Source organism: Siphateles boraxobius, unplaced genomic scaffold (genome assembly GCF_051911475.1).
Source record: "Siphateles boraxobius isolate OS27281-9 unplaced genomic scaffold, OSU_SipBor_1 43, whole genome shotgun sequence".
NCBI lineage: Eukaryota > Metazoa > Chordata > Actinopteri > Cypriniformes > Leuciscidae > Siphateles > Siphateles boraxobius.
Genome location: NW_027509064.1, coordinates 2,543,065 through 2,570,674, shown reverse-complemented (window position 1 = coordinate 2,570,674; position 27,610 = coordinate 2,543,065). Strand labels below are relative to the sequence as shown.

The following is a 27,610-nucleotide window of genomic DNA, read 5'->3' as shown; positions in this document are numbered from 1 at the left end:
TCATGTTTTATTGAAGTATTTATTTATTGATAAATGCAGACAAAGTCTCTGATTTGGCCAAGATTACATTAACTGTCAACTTGCCCGTATACGGGCAACCGAAATTTACTTCAAAATATTACTATTAAATCCTAATTTAATCATGACAAACTATATATCGTTGGAATGGTCTAAGACTCCTGAATAGATATTTTAGCGCTGTTTTTTTCTTACAAATTTTGTATGAACAGTAATATATGAATTTATGACAAGAGTGCACCTCAAAAAATCGACGTCATTACAGGAGTTTCTGACCTTTGTCACAAAAAGTCGACGTACACACTTTTAATAACTGAAACTTTGGTTTTTTAATGCTAAAAGTTCATAATAAAACATAATCTAGTATTTGTCAATAAAAAAAGATAAAATTATATTTTAAAAAGTAAAGTAAAAAGTCCTCTAAAAAGTATATTATATATTATATATATATATCTATCATTTTTTATTATTATTATATCACATATTTTAGTAGTTATCATAAATTAGGTATCATTTGAAAGCTTACGAACTCAGAATTCATCCTGTAAAAACCGTTTTGAAATTGGACGTTGCGTTACCATAGAAACGGCATTTTTTTATTAGGCCCCTCCCCTTTTGGGCATCATCTTTCATAATTTATTATCAAAAATGTTCTAATCTTGACAAAACACATATTGTCAGAAAGGTCTGAGTCTCAAGGTTCCATATTTAGTGACAGAAGTGATATTTGGATAGAAATGTATTAATTTGTTATGGCAGAATGCATACAATTAAATTCAATGGAATGCCATGGCACCCGGTGGCTATTTTTGGTATAACGCCTAAACAAAATCTCATGGGAACTTCAATTTTTGTGATATCAACTTTAAATTTGGAACACAACTTGGTTAGATATATAGCTTTCATTTTATAGTAATTTTATAGTAAAAAATATTTTGTAAAATCTTTATTTTATATTAAAAAAAATATATTAATAAAGTATATTTGATTTACTGTAAATTTTAACTTCCATAACTTTTTCATACTTTAATTTTTTGAAGTGCTTTCACTTCAGTAATAATCTGCCGATTGTTTTCTTTAAAACAAGACCAAACTTAGGTCTATATTCCAAAGCATTCTTGAATTACAACCATTTAGGTTTGTATACTGCATTTTAATGTCAATTATCAAAAGGGGGATGACAGCTAAGGGGTTAATGACCCGTTTATAAAGTGGAAGGTCATCCATTAGCTTTTTGCCAGCGAGTACTCAGAAATTATAGTTACTTTATAGAGCCATAAAAACTGGTATGCATCATGTTCTAACAACTGAATTTTTTTACCGTTATAGAGTCTTTGAAATACAATATCACAGATAGCAGAAAATATTAACAGGATATTAATAATATTCTTTTTTATTTATAAATCTTAATACGTGTAGGGTCAATTCTCACTATTAACAAGTTGCTTATTAGCATACATGCTATATTCATGTATATTAGCATATACATATTACTAGGATATTGGCTGTTTATTTTTACTTATAAAGCACATAATGCCTTATTCTGCATGACCATATTCTACATCCCTTAATCCTGCCCAATTCCTACCCAATACATAAACTTAACAAATACCGTAACTATTAATAAGCAGTAATTAAGAGTTTGAGGCAAAAGTTGTATTTAATAGTTTGTTAAAGTCCCCCTGTAGTCAATAATTTTATCCATTAAAACCCACATTTGATCACCAAATGGAATATTTAAAAGGTTTTTCCTTGAAAAAAAAATTCTTCATGCCTTAAAATAGCTTGAATGTAACTCTACACACTTGCCTCATTAGTATATGCCGTTCTATGAATATGCAAATTAGCCCTGCCTCCACTCACACCAGCTCAGAGATCTACTTGTTGACGATCACACGTTGATGTGATTGGTTACAAGGTAGGCTACTTTGTGACGTCAGAAACACCAGCGATTTCAAACTGCGTTTTTGAGACTGAGGAGAAAATACTTAGCAATGGTGTTGAATTATGAATTTGGACATGATTTGTCTTAAAGCATATTAAAGACACCACATATAAACAACATTAAAAGCAACTTTAATAGTGACCAAATTTGGGACAAAGCGGCAACATTTTTCTCAGTTTACTATAAAATATCTTTAACTTCTATAGACATATTTAGGATCACCCAAAAGTGAAAATTCATCATGTTCCAAACCTGCAGAACTATTTTTTTTTTTAAATGTTGGTAATTAAACCGTTTTAGTCAGGATAACAAGATGATAAACTTGAAAGTGAAACCTGTATATTTTTACATAACTGTACTCTTTTAGGTAATGATATCATGTATTTAATGATAATGTTTACTGTGGTGAACATTCTCTATTGCAGGTTAGCACAGGTAACAGCGGTGAACTAACAGTTTGAAAAACAAAACAGGAGCACCAGGATCCTTGACCTTCCTGCACTGTAGAAAATTATATGACAACATAGTTATGACAACATGATTTTACATTGAAATCATCAAAATAAGTGCAATTTCATTTTTTTTATAAGTTATACAAGATTCATCTAATTTCTTAAGTCAGTTTACAGTAATTTAAAGGCACACTATGCCCCATGAGTCGCTGTAGAGTACTTGTATTTAACGTTACTGTCGTAAATAGCCTACCACTCACACAGAGCGTCTCTTATGGCTTATAACGTTTTTACATGATTGCTGCTAAATTACAAGTAAATCGCCTATAGCCTAGCCCTACTGTGTAATTTCATTTGTGTTTTTTGAGTGTAATTTAAACATTACAAAATGCCAGATGACATCAATAAAGTTACATGTACGTCGCATTATTTCGTAACAATGTCAGTTATGATGTTAGACATGCTTATTGCAATTTTGAAAATCGATTTGCATTATAGCCTGAGGCAAGACACGTTCACCAGAAAAATATATAAACAAACATGACTATCAGCCTGCAGACATTAGGATAATTAACCTGAAAGATTATTTATTATAACCATCGTAAACTAGCATGTTAGTGTTTGACGTTACTAGCTACCAGATTGATAATTCGCTACTCTACTAGCATTACTTGATTCATGAAGATAAATGGAGGACCAGATAGATTCCGTAACATGGACAGCCATGTTATTCAGCCTTTTACTTTTGCGCGGTAGTCAGCTCCCTGACTCCCTGATTTATTTATACATTTATAAACACTTTATAGATGAGTGACTGCTGCGCTTGTGACAGGGTTACAACATGTTACTGAAAGAACGAGCATAGAGAGAGAGATAGAGAGAGCCGGTGTCGCGCGCGCACACTCTCATCGTCTTCAAACTGTCTTGCTCTCGCTCCAATATTGATCCTCGATCGGCCTTTTAATTAGTCACACTCCCTTTTTCTTCTTTTAGTCCCCTGTGACAAAACCTTTGCCTTCTTCCTTTTAGTTGTTGCTTCGGCCATGACAACAACATAAGACGGGTATCAAACGCTAGTTGGGTGCTGGTGTATTGTATTATCTGTTCATAATAAAGGACCAAGGTTCGGGGCACTTTTCGTTTGGACCATTTCATTTCCATTTCTAACAGGCTCTCATGTCAGAATTTGAGGAAGTGGGGGAAGTGACGTATGCCGTAAAGCAGTCGAATTTTGTAGTTCTTTTTGTGGTCGGGTTACTACCCGAAACCCGAAGTTACATAGTGCCAGTAAAAGCGATACAGACACTGTCAGGCTACGGCAGACGTGTCATTCAACCTGTTTTAAGTCGATGTACCATCTCAAGGGTCTTGGAAATATTTTATGAAGGTTGTAAAAACTACATAGTGTCCCTTTAAGTTGAAATTACTTAAACATCCAAGTTAATTCTACATAAAAATTTAAGGCAGCAACTTTTTTACAGTAGATTTTACAATATGTTGTGTTCCTGCAAAGATTATTTTCACTGTAAATGTTAAAATTTACAGTGAAGTACTTTTTCTCACCTGGACTGGGCTTGCTTGTTTGTTGTTTAATAACAACAGCAAAAACGAAGTTATATTTTGGCAAATGTAAATGCCCTTTCATATGACATAACAAAATACAAAAAATAATAATACAAAAGCTTATTGCATACATTTGGTGAAGTCTCATTTTGTTATAAAATGTTGAGTGGTCTGAAAGTATTTGCCCTTCAGTCTTTTACAGACGCCCCAAAGAACTTTGCTAGCATGCCAAAAAATGCCTGAAATATAACTGAAATTAGATCAAAGGAATGAAAAGACAATTATTTATGCATTCAGTGATGAGTTTGGAAGATCAAAGCAAGATATCATATCATTATCAGTGTTTACAAAACTGAATAGACTGGCTGCAGATACAGACGTACGTTGACCTGTTATTAGTATTTAATCAAGACTGAAATGGCTGTTTTATGGGCATTTTTATTGTTGAGTTGAATGTCTCGTAAAACCTGTTCCTATTTCTTACAGATAAAGCATTATAATATTATTGTCATAAATGTAAAAATTATATCTGTATTATCATGTTTGAAAAACAACAACCTGAAAGTAGTTTTTTGTTGTTGGCCTAATACACAATGTGACTTTAATTTCAGCACAAAAACCTTAATTACAAAAGAAGTAAATTTAAGATTTCCAGAAGGAAGTTTAAAAATATTTAAAAACACTTACAGAACAATATATTTAAAATATAAAATAATAAGAATACAGCTGCAAGTGGCAATCATCAGGGTCCAAGCACTAACGGTCCATGTGGATGTTTATGAATCCAACTGAAATGTATTTTATAGCGTGGTTTTTATTGCAAAGTCTATCTTGAATCTTTACTGAAATTTAGGGTTTGAATATAATATGTGGGATGTACAGTGTTGGGGAAAGTTACTTTTAAAAGTAACGATTACAATATTGCATTACTCTTATAAAGTAACTAATTGCTTTACTTGGAAAGTAATGAATTAAGTTACTTTTTCATTACTTTTTCTCACCTAGACTGGGCTTCCTTGTTTGTTGTTTAATAACAAAAGCAACAACAAAGTTCTATTTTGGCAAATGTAAAGGCCCTTTCATATGATATTATTAGCTGCTGGAATTTGATTGGCTGCTGGCGGACATGTTTTTTTTTTTTTTTTAAGTATTTTTGGCCCAGTTTCAAAGATGGGGCTTAGATTAAGCCTGGATTAGGCCTTAGATCAATTAGGGCACTTAGGCAGCTTTTAAAATACCCGGCGTGTATCTTGAGACAAAAAAAGGCACTGACATATTTTAAGATTAAAACGCTCAAACATGCATTTTAGTCAGGGGCTAGTCGTAAGCCTTGTCTGTGAAACTGGATAGTGTGCCAAGTTTAATTAAACTTAGACATTGCATTCAGCATTTTAAAGTCAGATCGTAAAAATGGGCATTGTCTGGGCAATTAAATTACTTTGCAATGCTTCAACAAATCAAATTTTATCTTGCTGAGGAGTTTGGACTGTTGAACCAATAGGAACATTCAAAATAGCGTGAACATTTTGTTGGCAGAATTTTGTTTCTAGCCCTTATGATTCCAAAGTTATGATCCAAAATGTAAAATGCCTTATTATACCGCTAGCTACTGGCAGGATACAGGAAGTAGAAGAAGATGATAAGTACCTTCGGTGCTTTGGCCGAAGCACAGGTCGTAACCTATGCAGGTCATCCCAGTGAGCCAATTAACTGCATGAGGTATCGAACGAACTACAAATCCCACAATCCTTAGCGACATCCGGTAATTTCCCAGTATTCCCCGCGAATGTGCAAAATGGCGGTGAATGCAAGCACAAACACAGCTGCCTTTGACTGCCCGTCATGGTGAGATGAGAAACTAATTACATCATTATTGCAATTAAAATAAAAACATGCATGCATGCATGTTTGTGGAGCGGATGAGTAAATTATGACTGCATAAATAAAAACAATGCAACTCACTCCTATGATCAAACAGACGCGGGCAGTAACTCAATACACAGCAGCATATCAAACCACTCAGCATGAATGCATTAAAATATAACGTTAGCCTATTAAAATATTTAAATTCTCTTTTATGTCTGATTTATGGTATATATAAATCCAGGGATGTGATCTAGTGATGCATTGGCGATTCGGGTGTTTAGTGTTGAATAAAGTTCATAGGTCGCATCAAGCAGGCAGACTAATCTGCCTTTTATTCTACTTTAATATTATAATGTATTAAGATAAATAGTACATCAATCTTACAAATAAATGCACTCATACATTTGTGCATAGAGCATATATAAATTAAACTGTTAATATGAAAGTTCTAAGAGATTAGAGAATTAATGAATTTTGTCCCATTGATTGTTTATTAAATTAAATTTAACCTCAGGGCAGGAAAACCTCCACCTGGACTCCATCTGGACGTGGTTAAAGGAGACAAATTAGTAGAGGTAAGACTGTGTTAACTGAGTATAATGGAAATTATTATTATGACCCTTGAACTTTGTCGTGGTGGGATAGTTTCCACATGATATAAATATAGGTATTCTGCTGAGAAAATTAAACAAGGTTCCAACAAGCATGGAATAATTAATTCCATGGTCTTAATAACCCAGACTATACATCCTTTTTGTCATCTGCAGAAGTTGATTATTGATGAGAAGAAGTTCTATCTGTTTGGGAGGAACCCAGACCAATGTGATTTTACGATAGACCACCAGTCATGCTCGCGTGTCCATGCGGCGCTGGTCTACCACAGACACCTTAAGAGAGTCTTTCTCATCGACCTCAACAGTAGTGAGTGCAGCTCGGCAGAAGACACAAATGTAACAAATGATCAACAGAATTGCTTTGCTTTCATCTTATCTCGATTTATCCTTGTTTAGCCCATGGCACATTTCTGGGCAGAATTCGCCTTGAGCCCAACAAACCTCAGCAGGTGCCCATCGACTCGACCATGTCGTTTGGGGCGTCCACACGAGTGTACACGCTGAGAGAGAAGCCTCAGACACAGAGCGGCTCGGCTGCAGGAGACAGCAAAGGAGTGGAGGATGAGGAGCTGAAGGGATTGCTGGGACTGCCAGAGGAAGAGACAGAGCTGGAGGTGTGTGTGCCTGTGTGAATGAGTCACATACAGCTGACCTCATGGTAAATTATGCTCTTTAGTGGTCAGACTGTTATTAATTACTTTTTGGGTACTTTCACACTGACACTTTAGTTTAAAATGTGGCATGAAAAACTGTTAAAAACTGTCACACAGTTTACTTACTGGAACTGTGGCGTGATTCGCATGAATGTGGATGCACGTACTCAGGCGCATACTTGTTAAGGAAGTAAAGTAACCTGCACATGCATTTTAGCCAATGACAACGGAAATAGGCGGAAGATATGACTCGAGGATTCTGTTTGTAAAATAATTTTGTTTCTAACCCTTATGGTTCAAAAGTTATGATCTAAAATGTAAATAGCCTTATTATAGCACTCCCAACTGGCAGAATACAGGAAGGAGGAGGATGTTATCAGTACCTTCGGTCCTTGAGCCCCTAATAACAATATAAACTGTAACCTATGCAGGCCAGCCCAATGAGCCCATTAAATGCATAAGGTATCGAACAAACTACAAATCCCACAATCCTTAGCGACATCCGGTAATTAGCCAGTATCCCCACGACTGTGCAAAAAGCTTCTGTTAAAAGTGCTGATGATTTACCTTGGATGCAAGCGAGAGTGAGTGTGCAGTGTGTTTGTGCATAGTGAGTGCAGTCAGAGAAGCAAATGAATGCCTCGTAGTCCACTGTCTCGTTAAAAGAGTCTGTTTGCAAGCAGCAGAATATGGAAGCATATGAGTAGCAATATTCAATTTGAAATGTAATATGCAAAATGACAATGCAGTATGTAAAATGGCAATGCATTTCTGTATTTAAATTTACATTTTCCATTACATTTTCTGCAACGTTGGTGCAAAATGAAAAATCAATTATATGATTTACATTTGCCATTTCATACACTAGTTTTAATATGTAAATTGAATACATATTTTAACGCTTTATAAGTTACAAAATTATAATTAAAATGTATTACAGAAATGATTTGATATTTTAACATATTCAAGCAAAAACTGTTGCAAAATTATCATTTCAATGTTATTTTTCTTAATTGCATTTACACTCGCAGTTAAGACACTTGTGATTTCATTTTCATTTCATGTCCTGCAATGAATGTAGCAAAATTCAATTTTGCAAACTGAAAATGCATTCCGAGCCGATCACGTCACCGCCCCCTCCCAACCCGTCAATCACTGCATCAAGGCGGGGCTCGGCAACAGGTAAACATAGGCTATATATGTTACATATTTTGAGTTGTTGGAAGGGAACATGGCGGCGGCAGAGCTGATACGAGCGTTAAATATACTGGCAGATGAAGGGGAGCGTGAACAGAGAAATTGTAGTGTTTCCAAAGATTATTACGCTTCTGCAGGTGATAGAATCAGTATGTTGTTGGAACGTCTGTGATAATTTTCTGCCTTATCAGGAGTCGTCACCCGTTTGGTGTGAACATTATGCTGCGCTGCTGTTGTCTGATGCTGGTTCGTTTTATTGCTCAGAATGACCAATAAATATAATTTTAATATCTAAGAAACCGAAGCAGCAAAAAATAAACGTTGACCGAAGCACAAACGATTGAGCCTATTTTGGAGGTAGGGGCTGGTGCCGCCATAACCTTTAATTAAATGTCTAATATCTTAAAAACCGAAGCAGCACAAACAAAAATTTAACCGGCACAAACTGGTAGAAAGGAACAAGACTATTTTATTTGGACCATGTGGGGGGCTGGGTGACCTCAGAATGACCTATAAATCTAAAAAACCGGAGCAGCACAAACAAAAAAGCGATGTAACAGCACAAACGAAGTAAAAACGATTGAGCCTATTTTGCCGACGGTTTGCATTGGGTGGGAGCGGTGCAAACTTCACGCAGTGATTGAAAAGAGCAGGGCGGCTCGGAATGTATTTTCAATTTGCACATTAAATTTTGCTACATTCATTGCGGGACATTTAATGAAAATGCAATCGCAAGTGTCTTAACTGTGAGTGTAAATGCAATTAAGAAAAATAACATTTAAATTATCGTTTTGCTACAGTTTCTGCTTGAACATTTTAAACAGATCTAATCATTTCTTAAATACATTTTAATTTTAATTTTGCAACTTATAAAGCTTTAAAATATGTATTCAATTTACAAATTAAAACTAGTGTATGAAATGGCAAATGTAAATTATATAATTGAATTATCATTTTCATTTTGCACCAAACGTTGCACAAATGTAATGGAAAATGTAAATTTAAATACAGAAATGCATTGCCATTTTACATATTGCATTATCATTTTGCATAATACGTTTCAAATTGAATATTGCTACCCATATGCTTCCATAGCAGAAAGCCGCTTTCATGCGATGAACATTCCATAAACCCAAGTGTCATTCACTCTGCTATACGTAATAGTATCAAATTGATAAACAAATACAATATATTGAACTGTATCCTGTTTTCTTTCATGCGGCGTTCACTTTTGTGATTATGTAAGGTAAATTAAAATGCAACAGGGTTCAATAGAATCAAGTTGATTGTGAAACCAGACCAACGCTGCGGGGGAAGCTGGTTTCTGATATAAACTCTCAATTGTGAGGGAAAAAAAAACCCAGAATTGCAAGTTCATATCTTACAATTCAATTAAATGGAGGGAGATTATTAGGAGGCCATGGTTGATAAGGGCCAATGGAGGGAATTTTGTTTCAATTGCTTATTCTAAGAATTCATTTTAAGAAAAAGGTTTGCAGGTATAAAATATATGGACTCCGTGTCACCCCAATTATTCTAGAATGATTAATTCTTTTCACAATCAAATCTTCTAGTTAAAAGAGTGCTGTTCACTGTGGTTGTAACATCTTATGTCACTTTCAGGGTTTCAAGAACTTTCAAAATTGTTATTTCCATTATAATAACATTTTTAGTAGTCAATGAATATGAAGTGTGTTCTTGTTAAAATGCTAAATCACAAATGACAGGAATTAATTTGTCAAGTGTGTGGGAACCTTCTACCGTTATATGTTTGTATATGTATGTTAGAGCTGCACATTTAATCATTAAAAGATTGGAATCTCGACACCCATGCGATCTTATTCCTAAATGTCAGCGAGCTTTTTGGGGGGGTCGCGTCATATTTTGAAAAGTGTTGAACAATGAGCATTAAAGCAGCAGTCCGTAACTTTTTTTGTGTTCAAAATTTACTAAATTTATATAATGAGCGAGTACATCATGAATCCATTTTCCAAACCGTGTTTTTGTCTTATCCTGAGTCACTATGGGACACCTATAATAAGGTTTTATATTGGGACTATTGTACACTGGTTCGGGTCGTACCGCTGCAGTGTAGCCCAGTGCCTGCGTGACTCGTCATAGACATAAACAGAGAGAAGTAGCTCCGGCTACAATGTTCTCCTGCAAGACGCATTATTCTGTTAATAAACGCATTTTTATTAATCACTAGAGCGCCAAACGATCATATTACATTAGCTAATTTTATTCATGATCCCCTGGCTGATAGGGGCCAATTAATAGTTAATCCTAGGCTTATGTTTTTAAATTACAAATGGCCTACTGATGTTTTTGTTATAGTATTTTCAATATTATACGCTATTATTTGTGCATAAAGATATCTGGTTTTAGTAAAAAACATACTGTTTGTTTAAAAAAAAAAAAATGTCACCCTTGCTGCAAGCTTACAAGAGCGACAATATCATTAAATGTGAAGGGGGGCCCTAAAATATTTTCTTGGGAAAAAGGGGGTCTCAGACAAAAAAAGGTTGGGAACCACTGGTCTATTAAACCTTTGACAAGTACGATCACAGAGAACGTTCAGATCTGCGTTGGTTCTGCCGCTGGTGCAGAGTGAGCAGTTGTCGTCATGTGTAGATATGTCTTTTCAACCACACAGTCTCATTATTTCTGTCTTTTACAATAATTCATATTATCGCAGAAATACTATAATAAAGTTTATAGTTTGTATATAAACACTGATGTCTGGTAGCGATCAAAATAGAGGAAATCACCTTTTAAAAGTAACTTGATGCTTCAAATAAAGATTCTATCAGTTACATCAATACACCAGTAAGTGGCGAGAAGTGACTGTTAAAAAATGTATTAGTCATTAGATAAAAAAAAAATTAACTCTTTCCCGCCAGCGTTATTAAAAAAAAAGAAAAGTTGCCAGCAATTTTTAACCATTTTCACCGAAATTTCATAACCCCCGGCTCAGAATATTTTGTTGTATGAATATCTAAACAGGCAATATATCAAAAGAAAGAACAGACTCTCTGCTCTTAAACGAAAAATACAACAAAATGTTTTATTAGTGGAAAAATCACCTTTTTTTTGTCAAAGAATACATCTGGATCTTATTCAGAATGATGATCAAAACATAGATAGAGTAGATAAAGTTGCACAGTCCTGTAGCTCGACCTGGATCAACATTTCATCCAGTAATATTAGGCAGTTTTGATTTATATGCTGTTTAATGTTGATTATCGCGTTATTTTACATGTGCATGTAATTACATAAGATCTCTTGTTTCTGCATCTTCCTCACACGTGTTTTAATTAGGAGATTCAGTACTCTTTCAGAAGATTTGTCATAGCACCCCCTACCATATAACAGTGAAAACACGGAAAGCCGGAAAATTCCGTCAGTGGCAGGGAAAGAGTTACATATATATTTTAAATATTTGTTTAGTTGTTTATTCAAAATCGTGATTTCTATTTAAAAAGAAAATCCCAATTCTCAATGTATCCAGAATCATGCAGGTCTAATGTATGTATTGTACATTCAAAGTACAACATGTCTATACTGATGTTACATTCATGCAAATGAAAATCAAACAGTGTGTCAGTTTAATCAGATATTTGTCATTGCATGTTAAAAGTGCTTACGTGAAATCCCGTATATAACACGCTTTATGCAAATGCAAAATATAGAAGTGTCACTGGAGTTTCATGTTGTTAATTTCTAGTTTTCTGAATGTCCCCCCCACCCCCCATACACACAGAACCTGACTGAATTCAACACGGCTCATAACAAACGCATTTCTACACTCACCATTGAGGAAGGAAACCTGGAGATCCAGAGACCCAAGAGGAAAAGGAGAAGCTCGAGAGTGTCTTTTAGTGAAGAAGAGGAGATCATAAACCCAGGTACACAAACAACTACTCATAGAATGTAAATATAAATGTAGATTGCTGTTCAAAAGTTTGGGCTCAGTAAGAATTTTTTTTTTGTAGGAAAGATATTACTACTTTTATTCAACAAGAATGCATTAAATTGAGCTAAAGTGACATTAATATAATTTTAGAATAAATACTGTTCTTTTGAACTCTGTATCAAGGTATCTTGATAAAATGTTTATTAATAAAATAATAATCACAGAGGGCAAAATGTGTTTAAGAAGAATTTTCATTTTTCATTTTAAGAAGAATGATATGCAAACACTAGTTGTATATTATTTGAAAGTACTATGGCAGCAGGCAAGATGCATGAACATTAATATATTTAGTTTTTACCTAAAACCCACCCCATTCAGACAGTGATACACAAATGTGGACATGTCCACATTCTAACACTGCATACAGTGGGTTTAATCAGCTCGCCATTTTACAGCAGATTTAGTTCACAAACAGCAGATTTAGTTCACAAACTGACTGGTGACCTAAATATAATTTTCATTTACAATAAATAATCTTAAAATTTTGCATTAGTAACTTACTTTTTGCGCCAATAGTAGTGTGGGCACCATATAGGGTATACAATTCAGTATACAATTCAATGAATTGCTAACTGGAGACTCACTCCGACCTGATCATTTGAGTTGTTAACTCAGGAACAGATGCTATCGGATTAGTCCATTTCACAAATGTTCACAAATAGGTGTGATTAGCAAACCGAATTAAAAGGTTAATTCACCCAAACAATTACATTATTTACCCACACTCATGTCGTTCCAAACCTGAAAGACTCTCGTACATCCTCGGAACACAAATTAAGATTTTTTTAAATAAAATCTGAGAGATTTCTGTACCTCCATTGACAGTATACGCAACTACAATTTTGATGCTTCAAAAAGTTTATAAAGAGATCACATAAAACTAATCCATATAAACTGAGTGGGTTAGTCAAAATTTTCTGAAGAGACAAGATTTGTTTATATGATAAACAGATTGACCTGTACACTGCTATCTCATCTATGAGTGGGAGACATATCTTCAGTACAAAATAAGGAGGAGCGACATGTTTTTGTGAAATGTAGGAGTAAAACGTATATTTTTTGTTTATTTAATCATTTGGCCGGATCCCGCGCTTTCCTCAGATATAAAGCTGGCTACATCCAGTCTGAAAAGTGTTTTTTTGCCTGTAAAGTCTATTACAGCGCAGTATATTTTGTAAAATCCTAAGACAAATGGTAATGCCATGTTAGTATATTAGCACCTGTAGAATTTCCTTTTGTTGAAAACTTATACGAAAGACTCGTAATTTCGACTTTATACTCAAAATATTATGACTTTAATCTCGAAATATTTCGACTTTAATCTAAATTGTTTTTGGAATGACTTAGTCTTTATATGCTCTCTTCTCTCATTCTTTGTTCATGTTGGGACTTTAGTTAAAAAGCTCTTTTCTTTACACAGAGGATGTGGACCCTTCTGTAGGACGCTTCAGAAACATGGTGCAGACAGCTGTTGTTCCTATTAAGGTACAGTCATTGGCCTGCTGGTTTGCAGCATAGTCTCACTCGTCATATCTGACTCCTAATGTAGAGCCAACCTGAATCTTGGATGCCTTTAGGCCTTTGTCGTTCTTTGCAATAGCTTATTTTCTTTTCATGCTACTTAGAGCTGTTAAAGGGGACACACACTGACTATTTCAATTTTTTTTAGCCTTTTATGTTCATTATACAAAGATGGAGAGACTCAAGAAGAAGTGACAACATGTAGAATGAAACAGGACATTTCGGAATGGTTAGTTGATGAATTTTATGTAGCTGATGTGGAGTTAACTATCATGACAGAATATACTAATCAATGACTAGAAGATAATCTATAAATCGCGTTCCCGGGGTTGGGGTTTATGTAAATTTTAGGGTTAGTGATGACACTAACCTGTGAAGAAGCTCGTTGTAGTCCCTACCAGCCGTTTGTTGTAGTCCTTAAAAAGCGATTTCTGTAAAAGAAAATATCTATTTCCTTTGAGCTTTGAGCGTTGTGACTTTGCAGATGTTGTTTATGCTCAGACAGCAACATTACACACTAACTAAAGTTGAAAAAGTGAAATCATAATCAACCACCCCTTTAAAGAATTTTTTTTCTTCTGTACAGCAGAAAAAGAAACTGGAAAGCCACAGCACGCTGGGATTGGAAGAAAGCGTAGCACGTCGGTTACAGAACTTCCCGCTCAGTGCTGGGCTCTACGGCGACCTGCCGCCCACCAGTCACGAGGCAGGCGGACAAGGGGGCGGAGGTCAGGGAGGAGGGGCATCTGCTATCATGGGCGGGATGCCTTTGCCCTTCCCCAACCCCGCGCCAGAGGTGGATCTCTCGCCTACAACAGTGCAGCCCCCCGCTATGTTGAACCCCACCCCTGCTCCTGGACCCTATTCCACCGAGCCACTCAACGAGCCTCGCAAGAAAAAATATGCCAAGGAGGCGTGGCCTGGCAAAAAGCCCACCCCCTCCCTGCTGATTTAAAGGTGTTCAAAGCGATGTTGGATGACATCACTTCTTGTTGATTTTTAAAGTATTGTCAAACAAAGCGAAGGCTAGCTAGACCCTCCCTCCTCCTCATCCGCGAACTAACCCCCCAAACCCTTCTTATCGGTTATTGGCTGGAACAGTTTGTTATGTTTCGTGGTGCGGGTAAGCCCAGTTTGTTTTTGTTGCCGTTTGTGGAGCCTGGGGTGTTTGCAGAGACCGTGTTTTTTTACAGTGTGTTCATAGGACAGGCAGCTAGCGGATAGTGAGGAGATGTTTGTTGTATGTGACAAAAAATGTTTTGGCCTAAAAAACGCGTGACATCGCTTTGAGCACCTTTAACATGCCATTTCGCTACACAACGGGATAAACACAACCAACATATGACAGATTCGAAGATTACATTTTGGAGTTCAATTGAAGTTATTGGTTCCAAACTTTATACTTGCAACATTTCTGATACACACTTCAAATACATAATTCTACCTGTTACCGGTTGAGGCATTACTATTAGGGTTACTCGTGGTGTGGCGTCTGAAGTTGACACTATAAACTCTGATTGTATCTGTCGGGGAGAGGGAATATCACAAAGAAATATTTTGTTATAATTCCACCCCACAATTGGAAGGAAAGAAATTCCATATTGCATAATATTGAAGCTTAAATAGGTTTTTTTTTTCTTTTTGCATTGACATTTTCTTCAAAATAACATTTGTCTTCCCAAATTTGCATTAATTAAAATCAACATGTCTGAAATTATTATTATTTAATTTTTATATAATTTATTAAAATGGAAGTACAACAAAAACTACCATCATTTATAAACACATTTGTGAGGATATTTGGAGAAAATGTTTAATTATGAAATTGTATAATGCAAAGAAATCTTAATGGTTTTAATTTAATTAACTTCATGCTAAATCTAATAACCCGGACATGTTTTTTTTTAAGGCTTCATGAGGTTTAACTGGCCAACATGTCAATGTACAGCACAACCAGTCAAAAGTTTGGAATTATTACAGTTTTTTTTAAATTGCTTTTGAAAGAAGTCTCCTACCAAGGCTGCGTTTATTTGATAAAAAAATACATTGAAAATAGTAAACAGTACTGTGAAATATTATAACAATTATAACTACGTTTAGTGTATTTGATTAATTAAATTTAGTGTCTTGCTGAGCATTAGAAATTTCTTTCAAAATTTTTTAAAGAAATCGAATTTATTCCAAACTTACAGGTTGATTGTTTCAGGCTTTCCTGAGATAAATGTCGACCGACTACAGTAGGAAAGCTTGGACCAGATTCAGTAGATATGAGTATCACTGCGTTTTAACGACAACATGTATTTAATACATGGATTTTGCTGCTTCTTTAAAAAAAAAAAAAGCCTTTAAGAGCTTATTCCCTGCGCAAATGTGCCGCAGAATTTGCTACTGAACTTTCATGCAAGTTTGTTATTAAAAAGACGTTTTCATATTACGTATTTGAAGTACAAACCAATTGTTACATTACTAAATGTAAAGCTATAGGAATTAAGTCTGTCCGTCTGAGCAAAGTGTTTAATCTATTTCACTGTTATCATGAGGCAGATTGTATTACAAATAGAACATTTTTTTTATGAAATGGTTCAGAATACTGAGGCTGTGTATACATTGGTTTATAGAGAGAAATACAAACCCATCATCTTACTGACAAAGAGAATAGAACGATTTGTGTCTACATGCTGGGAGTTGCCTTGTAATGTGAACTGTTTTGTTTAACGTTTTTATATATATATATTTTTTATATCTGAATGTGATGGACTTGAGTGAAAAGCACAGATGAAAAAGACTAAACATGAAAAGATTAAATGAATTCCTGTTATTGTTGGATTATTTGTCTAATAAACAGTATTCCTTGCCCTTAATATGCTGTGCATTGATAATAGATGTTTTTTTTCTTCTTCTTCTTCAATGGGCTCTATGTAGAATTCAGAAAACCTTGTCATCTAGTATGACCAACTAAAAGTTAGCATTGGGCAATCAGTCTTTCTTTTTTATATCAAATTAGACCAATCTACATTTTTAAGTAACTGACTTAAAGAAAAGTTTTAAACACCCTTAAAAAAACAACAATTGATGACAAGCTAGTTTATGCAACCGGCCTAGTGACCGTTAAAGGGATAGTTCACCCAAAAATTAAAATTCTGTCATCATTTACTCACCCTCAAGTAGTTCCAAATATGAGCACAAAAGAAGATATTTTGAACAATGTCGGTTACCAAACAGTTGATGTTTGACTTTGACTTCCATAGTTTTTTTTCCTATACTGGAAGTCAATGGAGCCCATCAACTGTTTGGTTACCCATATACTACTTTTGTGTTCAGCAGAAGAAAGAAACACATAAAGGTTTGGAACAAGTTGAGGGTGAGTATCCTAAATGATGACATAATTAATTTTTTTGGGTGAACTATTCCTTTAAAAGAAAGCAGCAGTCAAGAAAGCAGTTGATCATAGCGATGTGGATATGTAAGCTCTGCGGTTTACTGGCATCATGATGACAGACTAGGAAATTAAAAATATAGTTACTGTATATATTTGATACTAGATATGGCTATGTGAGACTATAGTTCAAATGAATCCCCTTTCTTTGTATGACACTACAATACTGTATAGAATAGCTCTTTCGGCATTATCCTGAACATTGTATAATCATTTGTTTCATGTATCAGAATGAAAGAGGTTCTCAGTGTCACAGTCACCCCTAGTCACATGTCTTCCTTTGTTCTGTTTTCCCGCCGCTTATCTGTCTCTATGGTTACTGTCATTTAGTTCATCATCTGTGTCACCTGGTTTCTGTTAATCTGTGTTCATCAGTGTCTGTATTTAGTTCCTTTCACTTCTGCCAGTCTTTGTCTGTTCTCAGTCTTATATAGTGTGTGTGTTCATCCTGCCTGTCTGTACTCGTTGGAATTCTAGTTATAGTAAAAGTTTGTCTTGGAGCTTTTCGCCTTCTTCGTCTTCTTCTGTCTGCACCACACTGTGACACTCAGGAGCTCATGCACATACTTTTGATTTTCTAGGCAAAAACTTATTTATTGACAACCTACGAAGTCGAGGATGGTCTTGTTTTTTGTTTCGTTACAAGCTGTTAACTTATATATATATATATAAAAAATACATCTTAGATATTGCACCTTTAAGAAATTCACCAACATTGAACAATGGGTGTGAGTGGTGTAGCAAACTGTCCCAAGTCAAACCGGGGCTGTATATTCTGATTAGAAATCTCTAATCTGATGGTAGAAATCTCTAGGTTTTTTTCCTGATCAAAAATCATAAACCTTTGATCACTTAGAGAATATAATTGCAGCCTATAAAATGGCCTAATTTTCAATTTTTGCAATTATTGAGTAATTTGACACTTACTTTGACATTTATGAGTGATGAACATTTTTCCATTGTTTGAAATCCACAAAAGCCTTCAATGTTGTAGAGAGGATAAGTAATGAAGTTTGTCCACTAGAGGGTAATGTGTGACAAAGCTGTCTGGCTTCACATTCAATAGGCCTACACAAATGCATACAGCCAATGCCAAGATGTGAGAAAGAGTTGCAAATGAGAAAGATCTTTTCGGGTTTTTGACCAGATAAATCCATTTATTCAAACTGCAATTTTCCTTTAATAGTAACACAACAAAGACAGAAAATAAAAAAGAAGAATATAGGCTATTTAATGAAAAAAAGATTCCTATGCACTCTAATTAGCATTTAGGTTCTTCATATGAAAGTATATCGTATTTCTTTTATTGCTAAATTCGCACACAATTTCGCTCTTAGTTCCCGCGTTCAAGGTCTCAGCTGCCCTGTCATTGTTTCGGCAGAGTGTCTTTGTGTCCCACTAGGTGTCTCGCGCGCTCCTCTATGACTGTACTGTCTCACTGGCGCAGATAAATGGCACCTCATTAATCAAATGTGCATGAGTGCGCTCAGGTTGCCATGGCAATAATTATCAGAGCTGCCTAATTAACTTTCTCAATTGCTTAATGATATACGACCCTATGAACTCCCCTCTGTTTCTTTCCTCTCTATAATTCGTGCTGGGTTTTTTTTTCTCTTCATTTTTTTCCCTTTCCATTCTCGCTGTTAACCCGTGACCACCATTTTATGAGAATAAAACAGGAACAGATTGCCAGTAACACTGATATTTAAGCTGAGTCCTCTTCCAGCTCTGACTTTATGTAGGGCTAGTATCACTGCTGCGACAACAGGTGGGAAAAATACAGCTAAAAACGATGAAATACAGCTGTAGGCTACTGTTAAATTACGTATTTTGCTATGGAGAAATCTCACTAATGTGGGTTTGGTAGTACAGCAACGCATCATGTAGCCTACATCTGTTGAATTACAGAAAATAATTAATTTAAACTCGTCGCTCAGTCTTTAGAAGAAAGAAAAATGTAATGTGATGGAATATTTAAAAGCGTTACTACACTGTAAAAAATGATTTTATGGCAATGTAAATAAAACAGGAAAAATCATGTATCTTTGCTAAGAATAATTTTGTGCTGTCTTTTGCTTTCACCATTGCGGTCGCCCCTGCCACCATCATTGTCATTTATTATTAATATTATTATTATCATAATTATTATCATTAATCTTGCCATTGTCAATGCTGTATTGGAATTAAGTATCATTGTCATCACTACTGCAATAACTCCCCCCTTATCTCTTCATGGGCTTTTAATGCAACACAACATAGAATAGAAAAAAAAAAAAGGAATATGTATGGAAAACCTAACAAACACCAAGGCAGGCAAGACAGGCGAGAAGTGGTTTCAACGGGACAGCATCTCTGTCCCAATTTGAGACACTCTCGCACTGTACTCCCTCTTTTAATGCACCTTAGACATTGCACATAACAAAAAAAATTAATAAAAAAAATAAAAATAAAAATAATAAATAAATAAATATTAGGAAAAGATAGGGACTGATGAGATGTGGGGGAAGGTTATCTTATATCTTATATCATCTTTTTGTGCAGGATTGACAATGGCAATTGTTACATAGGAGGTAGGATGGAAATAAAAATCGACCAACACAATATTGGCAGTGTGGTGGTAGTGGGGAGTAGGGTGGTGATGGTAATGACAATGGTAATAGATAATAAATGGTTACTTTGTTTACGCATACACACACATGCACATACCCACACTCACACCCGCTCACATACACACTTAGATCAAACACTTAAATCACTTTTATGTCACTTCTGCAATTATGGATTTACAAGATTGCTCACTGCTGCACTATGTTGGTTTGTATGTATGTTTGACTGTTAAATTAAAAAAAAAAGAAAAAAAAAAAAAAGAATAATTTTGTAAAAATGAAACCTTTAGAATATTAAGTAAATCCTAATTATATACTCAATTTTTACTTGTAAATTTTATACATCCAACAGACAAGTAAATTTGACTTCTGACTGGCTTATTCACACGCATTAAGTAGCCTACTTGAAGCAAATTTTAATAAAATCAAGTAAAATTTACGGATTTGAAGAAAGGAATCTGCGCATGCGCGGAAAGAAGAAAACCCGCGACCATTGAGGGATTTGGATTTCCAATCTCCACTCCATCTGCTCTCAGGTAAGCAACAGTTAAAGGGGAAATGAAGCAGTCAGTCAAGTTTACATGATTTACAAGATGGATTTCCACTATAATCAAAATTTATATAAGAAACATGACAAATGTTAACATATAAAAGAAACACCGTTAAATCTTTCGCAGCAAGGGCGCCGCCATTGTGCAGTATTATAACCGGTGACGTCACGGAGTTGGTTTGATCTGTGCTGAGTTCAGTAAAATACAGTGAAAGATGCATGTAAGCTTGTCGAACCAGCGAAAAACTAAGGTTAGGTACAGTGACTGTCGTCTTTTTGTCTGGTACTAATAAAGTTCACTAGCTAAACACTAAGTTAGCGTTAGCTAGTTCATGCTTACAGCTGTTAGCTAACAATGACTGTACCTAACCTTAGTTTTTCGCTGGTTCGACAAGCTTACATGCATCTTTTCAGTATTTTACTGAACTCAGCACAGAGCAAACCAACTCCGTGACGTCACCGGTTATAATACTGCACAATGGCGGCGCCCTTGCTGCGAAAGATATAACGGTGTTTCTTTTATATGTTAACATTTGTCATGTTTCTTATATAAATTTTGATTATAGTGGAAATCCATCTTGTAAATCATGTAAACTTGACTGACTGCTTCATTTCCCCTTTAAAAACTGCAGTATATTACGGATTTTTAGATGTAATTTATTCAGTAAATGTAACTACGATCAACCATTGTGTTTTCATCACTTAATTCTATACATTTGAAAAGTTTAATGTTCTTAATGACAAGTTAGCTTCGTTAGCTTAAATTAGCCACAGGCATAGGCTACTTTTTCCTCAGTTTTAAACTTTACGTTTTACACAAGTAAATTACGTCTAAAAACCATGAATATGTTACTTAAATCATGATCTTTTCGTTTAATATTTGTTATTTTGTGTTAAATTTTCTTTGTAGATGACAAATATCATGGCTACGAATTAACAATAGGCCTAACAGTGTGTTCACACCGAACGCGAATTTAATTAAATTATTTGCTCGAGTAGATTACATACAAAGTCAATGCAAAGACGCGAATAGACGCATCATTCGCGCCGGGCATCGCGAATTGGGCGACGCGTTTGCCGCAAACGCGCAAGTTGAAAAATTTGAACTGAGCGAGTGTTCAAGCGTCTAACTAGACGCGATAGACGCGTATTTGATGCTCTATTCGCGTTCGGTGTGAACACATCACAAAAGCGAGCAGGTTTTCGTTCCCTCATCGTGCACAATATAATTAATTCCCTCATTCATTTACTAAATCGTGCATACTATCTATTAAATGATCCCTGCTTTTACTAAATGGTGACCACGTTGTAAATAACAATAATTAGTTGCCTTATTTAAATCAAGACGAGTGAAAAATTAGTAACTTAGGCGTAAGTTACTCTCAAATTCCTAATTCGTAGCCATGATAAATTAATGTATCTGCATGCTGTGTGCATTAATGTGAAGAAATGTAGGAGAGTAAGGTCATGCAGGATGTTTTTAATGTTTTTGATATGATTTGGCATGAGTGAAATGAATAATGTGAATGCAAATTGATTAACTTTTAATTTAAAAGTATTTGCTGTTTACTGATTGTTTATTTTTTCTCTCTTCTTAATTTCCGGATTTTTTTCAAAAGCATTCATTCCTTTGTGCCTTCGTTCCTGTAAATCGGTTGAGAAGGACAAAGAGAGAGACCGAACACGCTGAATTGTGTGCCCAAAGTGATCTTTTCTGTAGATGCTTATTTCTTAATAAATTACTCTAAACTGCACATTGTCACTGTATTATTTTGTCACATTATAAGAGTAACATTTAATTTAAAATAATTACCAGCACTGCATAAAACAAGTAAAATGTATTTAAAATATCAAATGGTTTTACTTAATTATAATAATTACATCAGATTTGTAAGTAAAAATTACTCAATATAATTTAACAGGCCAAGTTATATGTATTTTTTCACTTTGTTGATTTTACTCGGCTTAGTTAAGTAGATTTACTTAATTTCCATAAATGTGAAATTTACTTGAAAATATCAGTGCAAAAACTTGCCTTATAAAAACTAAGTAAATTCGACTTATTGTTTTTCTCAGTGTACAAGAACTTGTTACTTGTCTAAATCTTCATTTTAAGATGGGACTACTTTGCATGAAGGAACAGGTTATTATGGGACATATGCTGCCTTCACGTTATTAGGCTATGTGGAATAGCCTATAGGCTAGTTAAAGGGATAGTTCTCCCCCAAATTAAAAATCTGACATAATTTACTCACCCGCCTCACGTTGTTCCAAACCTGTTTACATTTCTTTGTTCTGCTGAACACAAAGGAAGATATTTTGAAGAATGGTTTTAACCAAACAGTTTTGGGGCACCATTGACTTCCATTGTATGGGGAAAAAATACTTTGGGAGACTATGGTGCCCCACAACTGTTTGGTTAGAAACATTCTTCAAATTATCTTCCTTTGTGTTCAGCTGAACAAAGAAATTTATACAGGTTTGGAACAACTTGAGGGCGAGTAAATGATGACAGAACCGTCATTTTTGGGTGAACTGTCCCTTTGAGAGTTAAAAATAGTTGTGGGTGGTGGGAGCCTTCTCAATGATTCGGCAATACCATAGACCTATAAGTGCCCCCCTGAAATTTCAAGTTAATATTCAGTAATGTTCACATGTTTACATGACAACAAATTGTTGTTATTTAAAAATTATTTCAATTTTACACTTTCATGATTAAACATATTATTAGCTTGCATCAACTCAAACAAACCCCCTGCAGTTCCCTTGTGAACTGGGAAACCCTGCCATGAGAGCACAGGTCTGAAACCAGTGAGTACAATTCTCAATTGTCAACTTTATTGTCAATTACCGTTTTCCTCAGATCCGTGGTGTAAAACACCAACATAAATCAAGACAAGTATTAAAAATAAATAAGATACAATATGTACAATAAAAGCATCATGGCACATGATAATTTAAATATGTATACATTGTAGTACAAACAGTGTGGAAAAGAGAGAGCAGCAGTTTTAAAAGTGTGTGGTGCATTGTGTGATTAGGTGTGTGTGTGTGTGTGTGTGTGTGTCTGTGTAAGGGGGTGGGAAATTACAGTTCAGTGCATCTGAGGGCAGAGGGTACCAAATACCAAGATAAAAGAAAAGAAAAAGGAAAGTATTTGTCAATCTTTTTTTTAATAAATAAAAAATAATAATGAATTGAATAAATATGTAAAATATTTATAAATATGTAGAATATATGCAAGAATTCTGATTCATTATATGCTATAGGTAAATAACTAGAAAAAGAACAAAGTGTTGTAATGGTAAAACTGTTAGTGCTGCAAACCAGTGTTTACGATTAATGATTATGAAGGTGATCGAATGTGTTTACCAGCTCAAGGGAACTTTTCTGGAAAGTTTTCTTTGGCTTGTAAACCCCTTCGAACATTGGTGTGTGGCGAATATGTAACAGGCAGGCGAGTCTCCACTTTCTTTAACATGGAAATCCGGTTAGTTTCTTGTGTTAAGTCCGTTGAGGTTAGACGCGAGTAAAAACATGAACACACTGGAGAGCTGTGTTATATTGAAGTTATAATTCTAATTGAAAGCAACACTGACACTGTTTATGTTTAATACTGTAAAGATGCTTGCTTTAAAACAATCCATTGTATAAGTGCTATATACATAAACATGACTTGATTGCAGAGCTCGTGCAAACATATCCACATCGCTATGATCAGATGCTTTCTTAACTGCTGTTTTCTCACAGTCACATTTGTTGTATGTTTCTTGTGTTATTGAGTGGAGTTATTAATTCATACGAATTAGCCACCAATTTGGTGAAAGGTATGTATGTTGCACTAAAAATGGCTGTGCTCGCTCTTACGTTAAAAATAAGTAGGCAGAGAAAAGATACGCTGTCAATTTAATAAAATTATTTTTTTCCAGATAATATATTGATAATTGCATTGGCATTCACTACTGCAATTATTGTTAATTTGCAATAAACATGTTATCTTAAAGGTGTCATCAGATGTCCATACTCCACAAGTTGGTATGATTAGGGTCTTCATGTAAAGATTGTAACATACTTTGGTTAATATTCCTCAATTGTTATGTGAAACAACACCCCTTTTACCTCCTCAAAACAGCTGTTCACAGCGTCTCGTTTCGGTGCATGTCTCTTTAAATGATAATGAGTAACTGCTCACCCCACCCCTCTCTTCCGTGGGGCGTGTCGACACAAGACACTAAAGTGCTGCCTTGGTGGACAGTATACAAATGGCTGAGGGCGGAAATATGCTAATACGGGACAGTCCGTCATTGGTTGTGGGCGGAGCATGAGCAAAAGGACATCATATTGCTCAGAAAATACAAACGGCTTGATTATTGAGAGTGTTTAGGCTTTTTGAGGATAAAAAAAAAAGAAGTGAATGGATTTTTTTCATTGTATGGTGTTTGTGTCCACACACTGCAAAGAGATTTACATGCAAACACCATATAAAAGTGAATTTTGCATCCGATGACCCCTTAACACACTTTATTTTTCTCACACAGTATAAATGGGTCATTGTAGATTAAAATATATAGCAGTCCTCACAAGGGGATCACAATATTTTGGGTTCCTAGGCATCAAAAGTTTGAAAACTCTTGTTGTAGAGGGGACCCCTTCATCATATGGCCTGGGGACAATGTCAATAACAGTCAACAGTCCTGTATTCGGAGAGTAAAATCAGTTACAATGTTGTTTCAGGTTGAAACTTTGAAATATTTCTACTTTTGTAACAGTCTGTTGATCAGATGAACCTTTTGAGTGTTTCCTCACAGTGCTGAAGCACACCTGCCATCTAAATTATCGCCTGTGGTAATCGGCTTTGTTCCAAAATACAGACATAGGTTGAAACAACCCTTTAATATTCTTACGTCCTTGTGCGATCGCTGATATCTTGAATCTCGACGAATCTCTGTAACTATGTGTGTATGAGTGATGAGCGCCCGGGGCTGCAGGTGACCTCGCGTGACAGGTTGAGTGAAGGGGCCGGTGAGGGCCTGTCATCTCCTGTTCACTCACTCAGTGTCTGAAGCAGCCAGGCAGAACTCTGCACAACACCTGCTGACACTCACGCTGGCCCTGTGCCTTCATGTCATACACACTACCGTCAGGATGCACTCGTAAGGTTACACGCCTCTTATACTATGCACCCGCTGCCAGCATGTCACACTTGTGTCCCACACAGTATCTCTCTGAAGATATTCTCAGAACGCATTTATCAAGACTCCAACTAACTATAATGTTCGTTTGCATATCTCCCTGTGTTTTTTTTTTCTAGGAAACTTGCTCTACGCAATTACGCAGATGTGAATGCCTGCAGAAGTAATGATAGAATTCCCTTAAAAAGTAAAGAGCCATTAAACCAAACTTTAAAGTATTTTTTATGTAAAACGTTCCTACCACCTGATAGATATCACGGAAGCCCACTTAATTTCAGTGAAATTTCGCTAATGTGACTACACCTTAAAGGTGCTGTATGTAATTGTTAATAAAAATAAAAATACCATTATTTGTTTGCAGATATTTAACAAACATGCTAAGTTCACATACTCGTTTCTCTGAAAAACAATGCTACAGCCAGTTATTTTACTTTGAAATGTGAGTTCCATGTCGAAATTTCTGTTTTTATTTTGGTCAGTGTGAATCCACCCATTGCCAATTTATCGAATAAGATTTCAACACCCTAGGTTGCCAGTTGGTGTAAAATCTGCGTAGAATCTTATTCATTCTCCAAATTGTCTGTGTCTTTTAGATTCCCATCTTAGATTGTGAAGCCAGTAAACTAGGGAAGATTATCATGGTGACACCCACTGAGTTGGAATTGTAAGGGATGTGCCCCTACATCCCACTTCATTAAAGTCCCTTCCTCAGCTGAGGAGAGAGATTCATCGCTTGTGTTGGATTTTGTGCATTAAATCACTCTTTTAGCCAGCGAGATCTCCACAATTCCCTAACTTATCATATCATTCCTCTAGTTCAAGTTCACTTCCAGATCAAAATTTTGCATGTGAGCCCTATCAAGATGGAGGCCATATTCCAGTGTGGTTTCCACATCTTAAGAACGAAAAAAGAAAATTGGGACTCGACCCACGCATCCAAGCAGGAAGTATTAGTCAAAGTGCCATGTGCTGCCAACCCAGAGGGAGTGAGCCCCAGCACTCTTTCTTTGGACAGGCTCCCGTAGCCCCGAGCCAAACGCTTTTCCCTCCCTCCTCTTTTCCTCACATGCGGTGACATTGGGAGGCCACATTGTTGGCGCTGTCCCAGGTGTGAGGAGGAGACGCATTCCTGGGATGGCCATCGGCTCTGCCGGGGCAGGAACACCCAACCGCCCCCCTCTCCCGCACTTTCCCGCCCCACTCAGACAAACAGTCTAAAAACTGTGACTTATGTAATGAAACACCAGCCAGCTGAGAGAGAGGAAGGAGGGTTTGTTGAAATTAAAAATGTCAGAAAACTAGCCAATGATGAAGGAAACTTGAGGACATATCAGGAAGGAAGAGAAAAGAATGAAAAAGACAACAACAATGCTAAACAATGCTATCTCTGTGGTGTTTTAAGAAAATTCATCTGTTGGGGAATCCTGACCAGCCTGATATTGCAGCATTGGCTCAAACCAATGGCAGTTTGGGTCGTGTTTTTTTGTTTGTCTGACCAGTGGCAGACAGGGGGAAACTGTTTGGAAACCTCTTTAAAAAAAGTCAATATTTTTGTAATTCCAATTGGTGATAGTGGTGCAGAAAACAGGCACTTCAGCTTTACATAATTGTTACATATGTTACATTTTATGTTAATGTTTATGGCATTATTAATAAGTAAAACCCACAAAGGTTTTAGAGTACCAAAAGATTGTAATAGCTTAAATAGGCTGCTATAATAACATAATATAATTTCATGGCATATATCGTTAGGAATTATAAAACTTGCAGGCACCAATGGTTAGTTCACTCAAAAATTTTAATCTGTCATTAATTACTAACCTCATGTCGTTCCAAACCCAAAGACAGTGTTCATCATTGTTCATCTTCCGTCATTCAGCTTCGGAAACAAAAGTAAGATCTTTTTAATGAAATCTGAGAGCGTTCTGTCCCTCCATTGATATTCTATGCAACTATACCACTTTCAAGACACAGAAAGGTAGTAAAGACATAAGGTGATATTGCAGTTCTTCTTCATCATA

At 35.7% G+C, this 27,610-nt stretch overlaps 1 protein-coding gene across 2 annotated transcripts; it reads left to right on the top strand.

Moving 5' to 3' along the window:
* The first annotated feature begins 5,659 nt into the window (after positions 1-5,659).
* On the top strand, positions 5,660-16,666 carry ppp1r8a (protein phosphatase 1, regulatory subunit 8a). 2 transcript variants are annotated; one of them, XM_077200083.1, is made up of 7 exons: positions 5,660-5,823; positions 6,359-6,419; positions 6,612-6,765; positions 6,855-7,072; positions 12,072-12,216; positions 13,705-13,769; positions 14,395-16,666. In XM_077200083.1, the coding sequence occupies exons 1-7, from the start codon at positions 5,765-5,767 to the stop codon at positions 14,758-14,760; spliced, it is 1,068 nt and encodes a 355-aa protein (XP_077056198.1). In that variant the 5' UTR covers positions 5,660-5,764; the 3' UTR covers positions 14,761-16,666. The 2 variants fall into 2 exon arrangements, with proteins under 2 accessions (XP_077056198.1, XP_077056199.1); XM_077200084.1 differs by lacking the exons at positions 5,660-5,823; positions 6,359-6,419; positions 6,612-6,765 and having other exon boundaries at positions 7,000-7,116; positions 14,395-14,760.
* The last annotated feature ends 10,944 nt before the right edge of the window (positions 16,667-27,610 follow it).

Excerpts from the sequence above, each read along its gene's own strand:
- ppp1r8a (XM_077200083.1), top strand. The coding sequence starts at position 5,765 with ATGTGCAAAATGGCGGTGAATGCAAGCACAAACACAGCTGCCTTTGAC. Across the intron at positions 6,420-6,611 it reads AAGGAGACAAATTAGTAGAG|AAGTTGATTATTGATGAGAA; the intron begins GTAAGACTGTGT and ends TGTCATCTGCAG. Across the intron at positions 13,770-14,394 it reads CAGCTGTTGTTCCTATTAAG|AAAAAGAAACTGGAAAGCCA; the intron begins GTACAGTCATTG and ends TCTGTACAGCAG.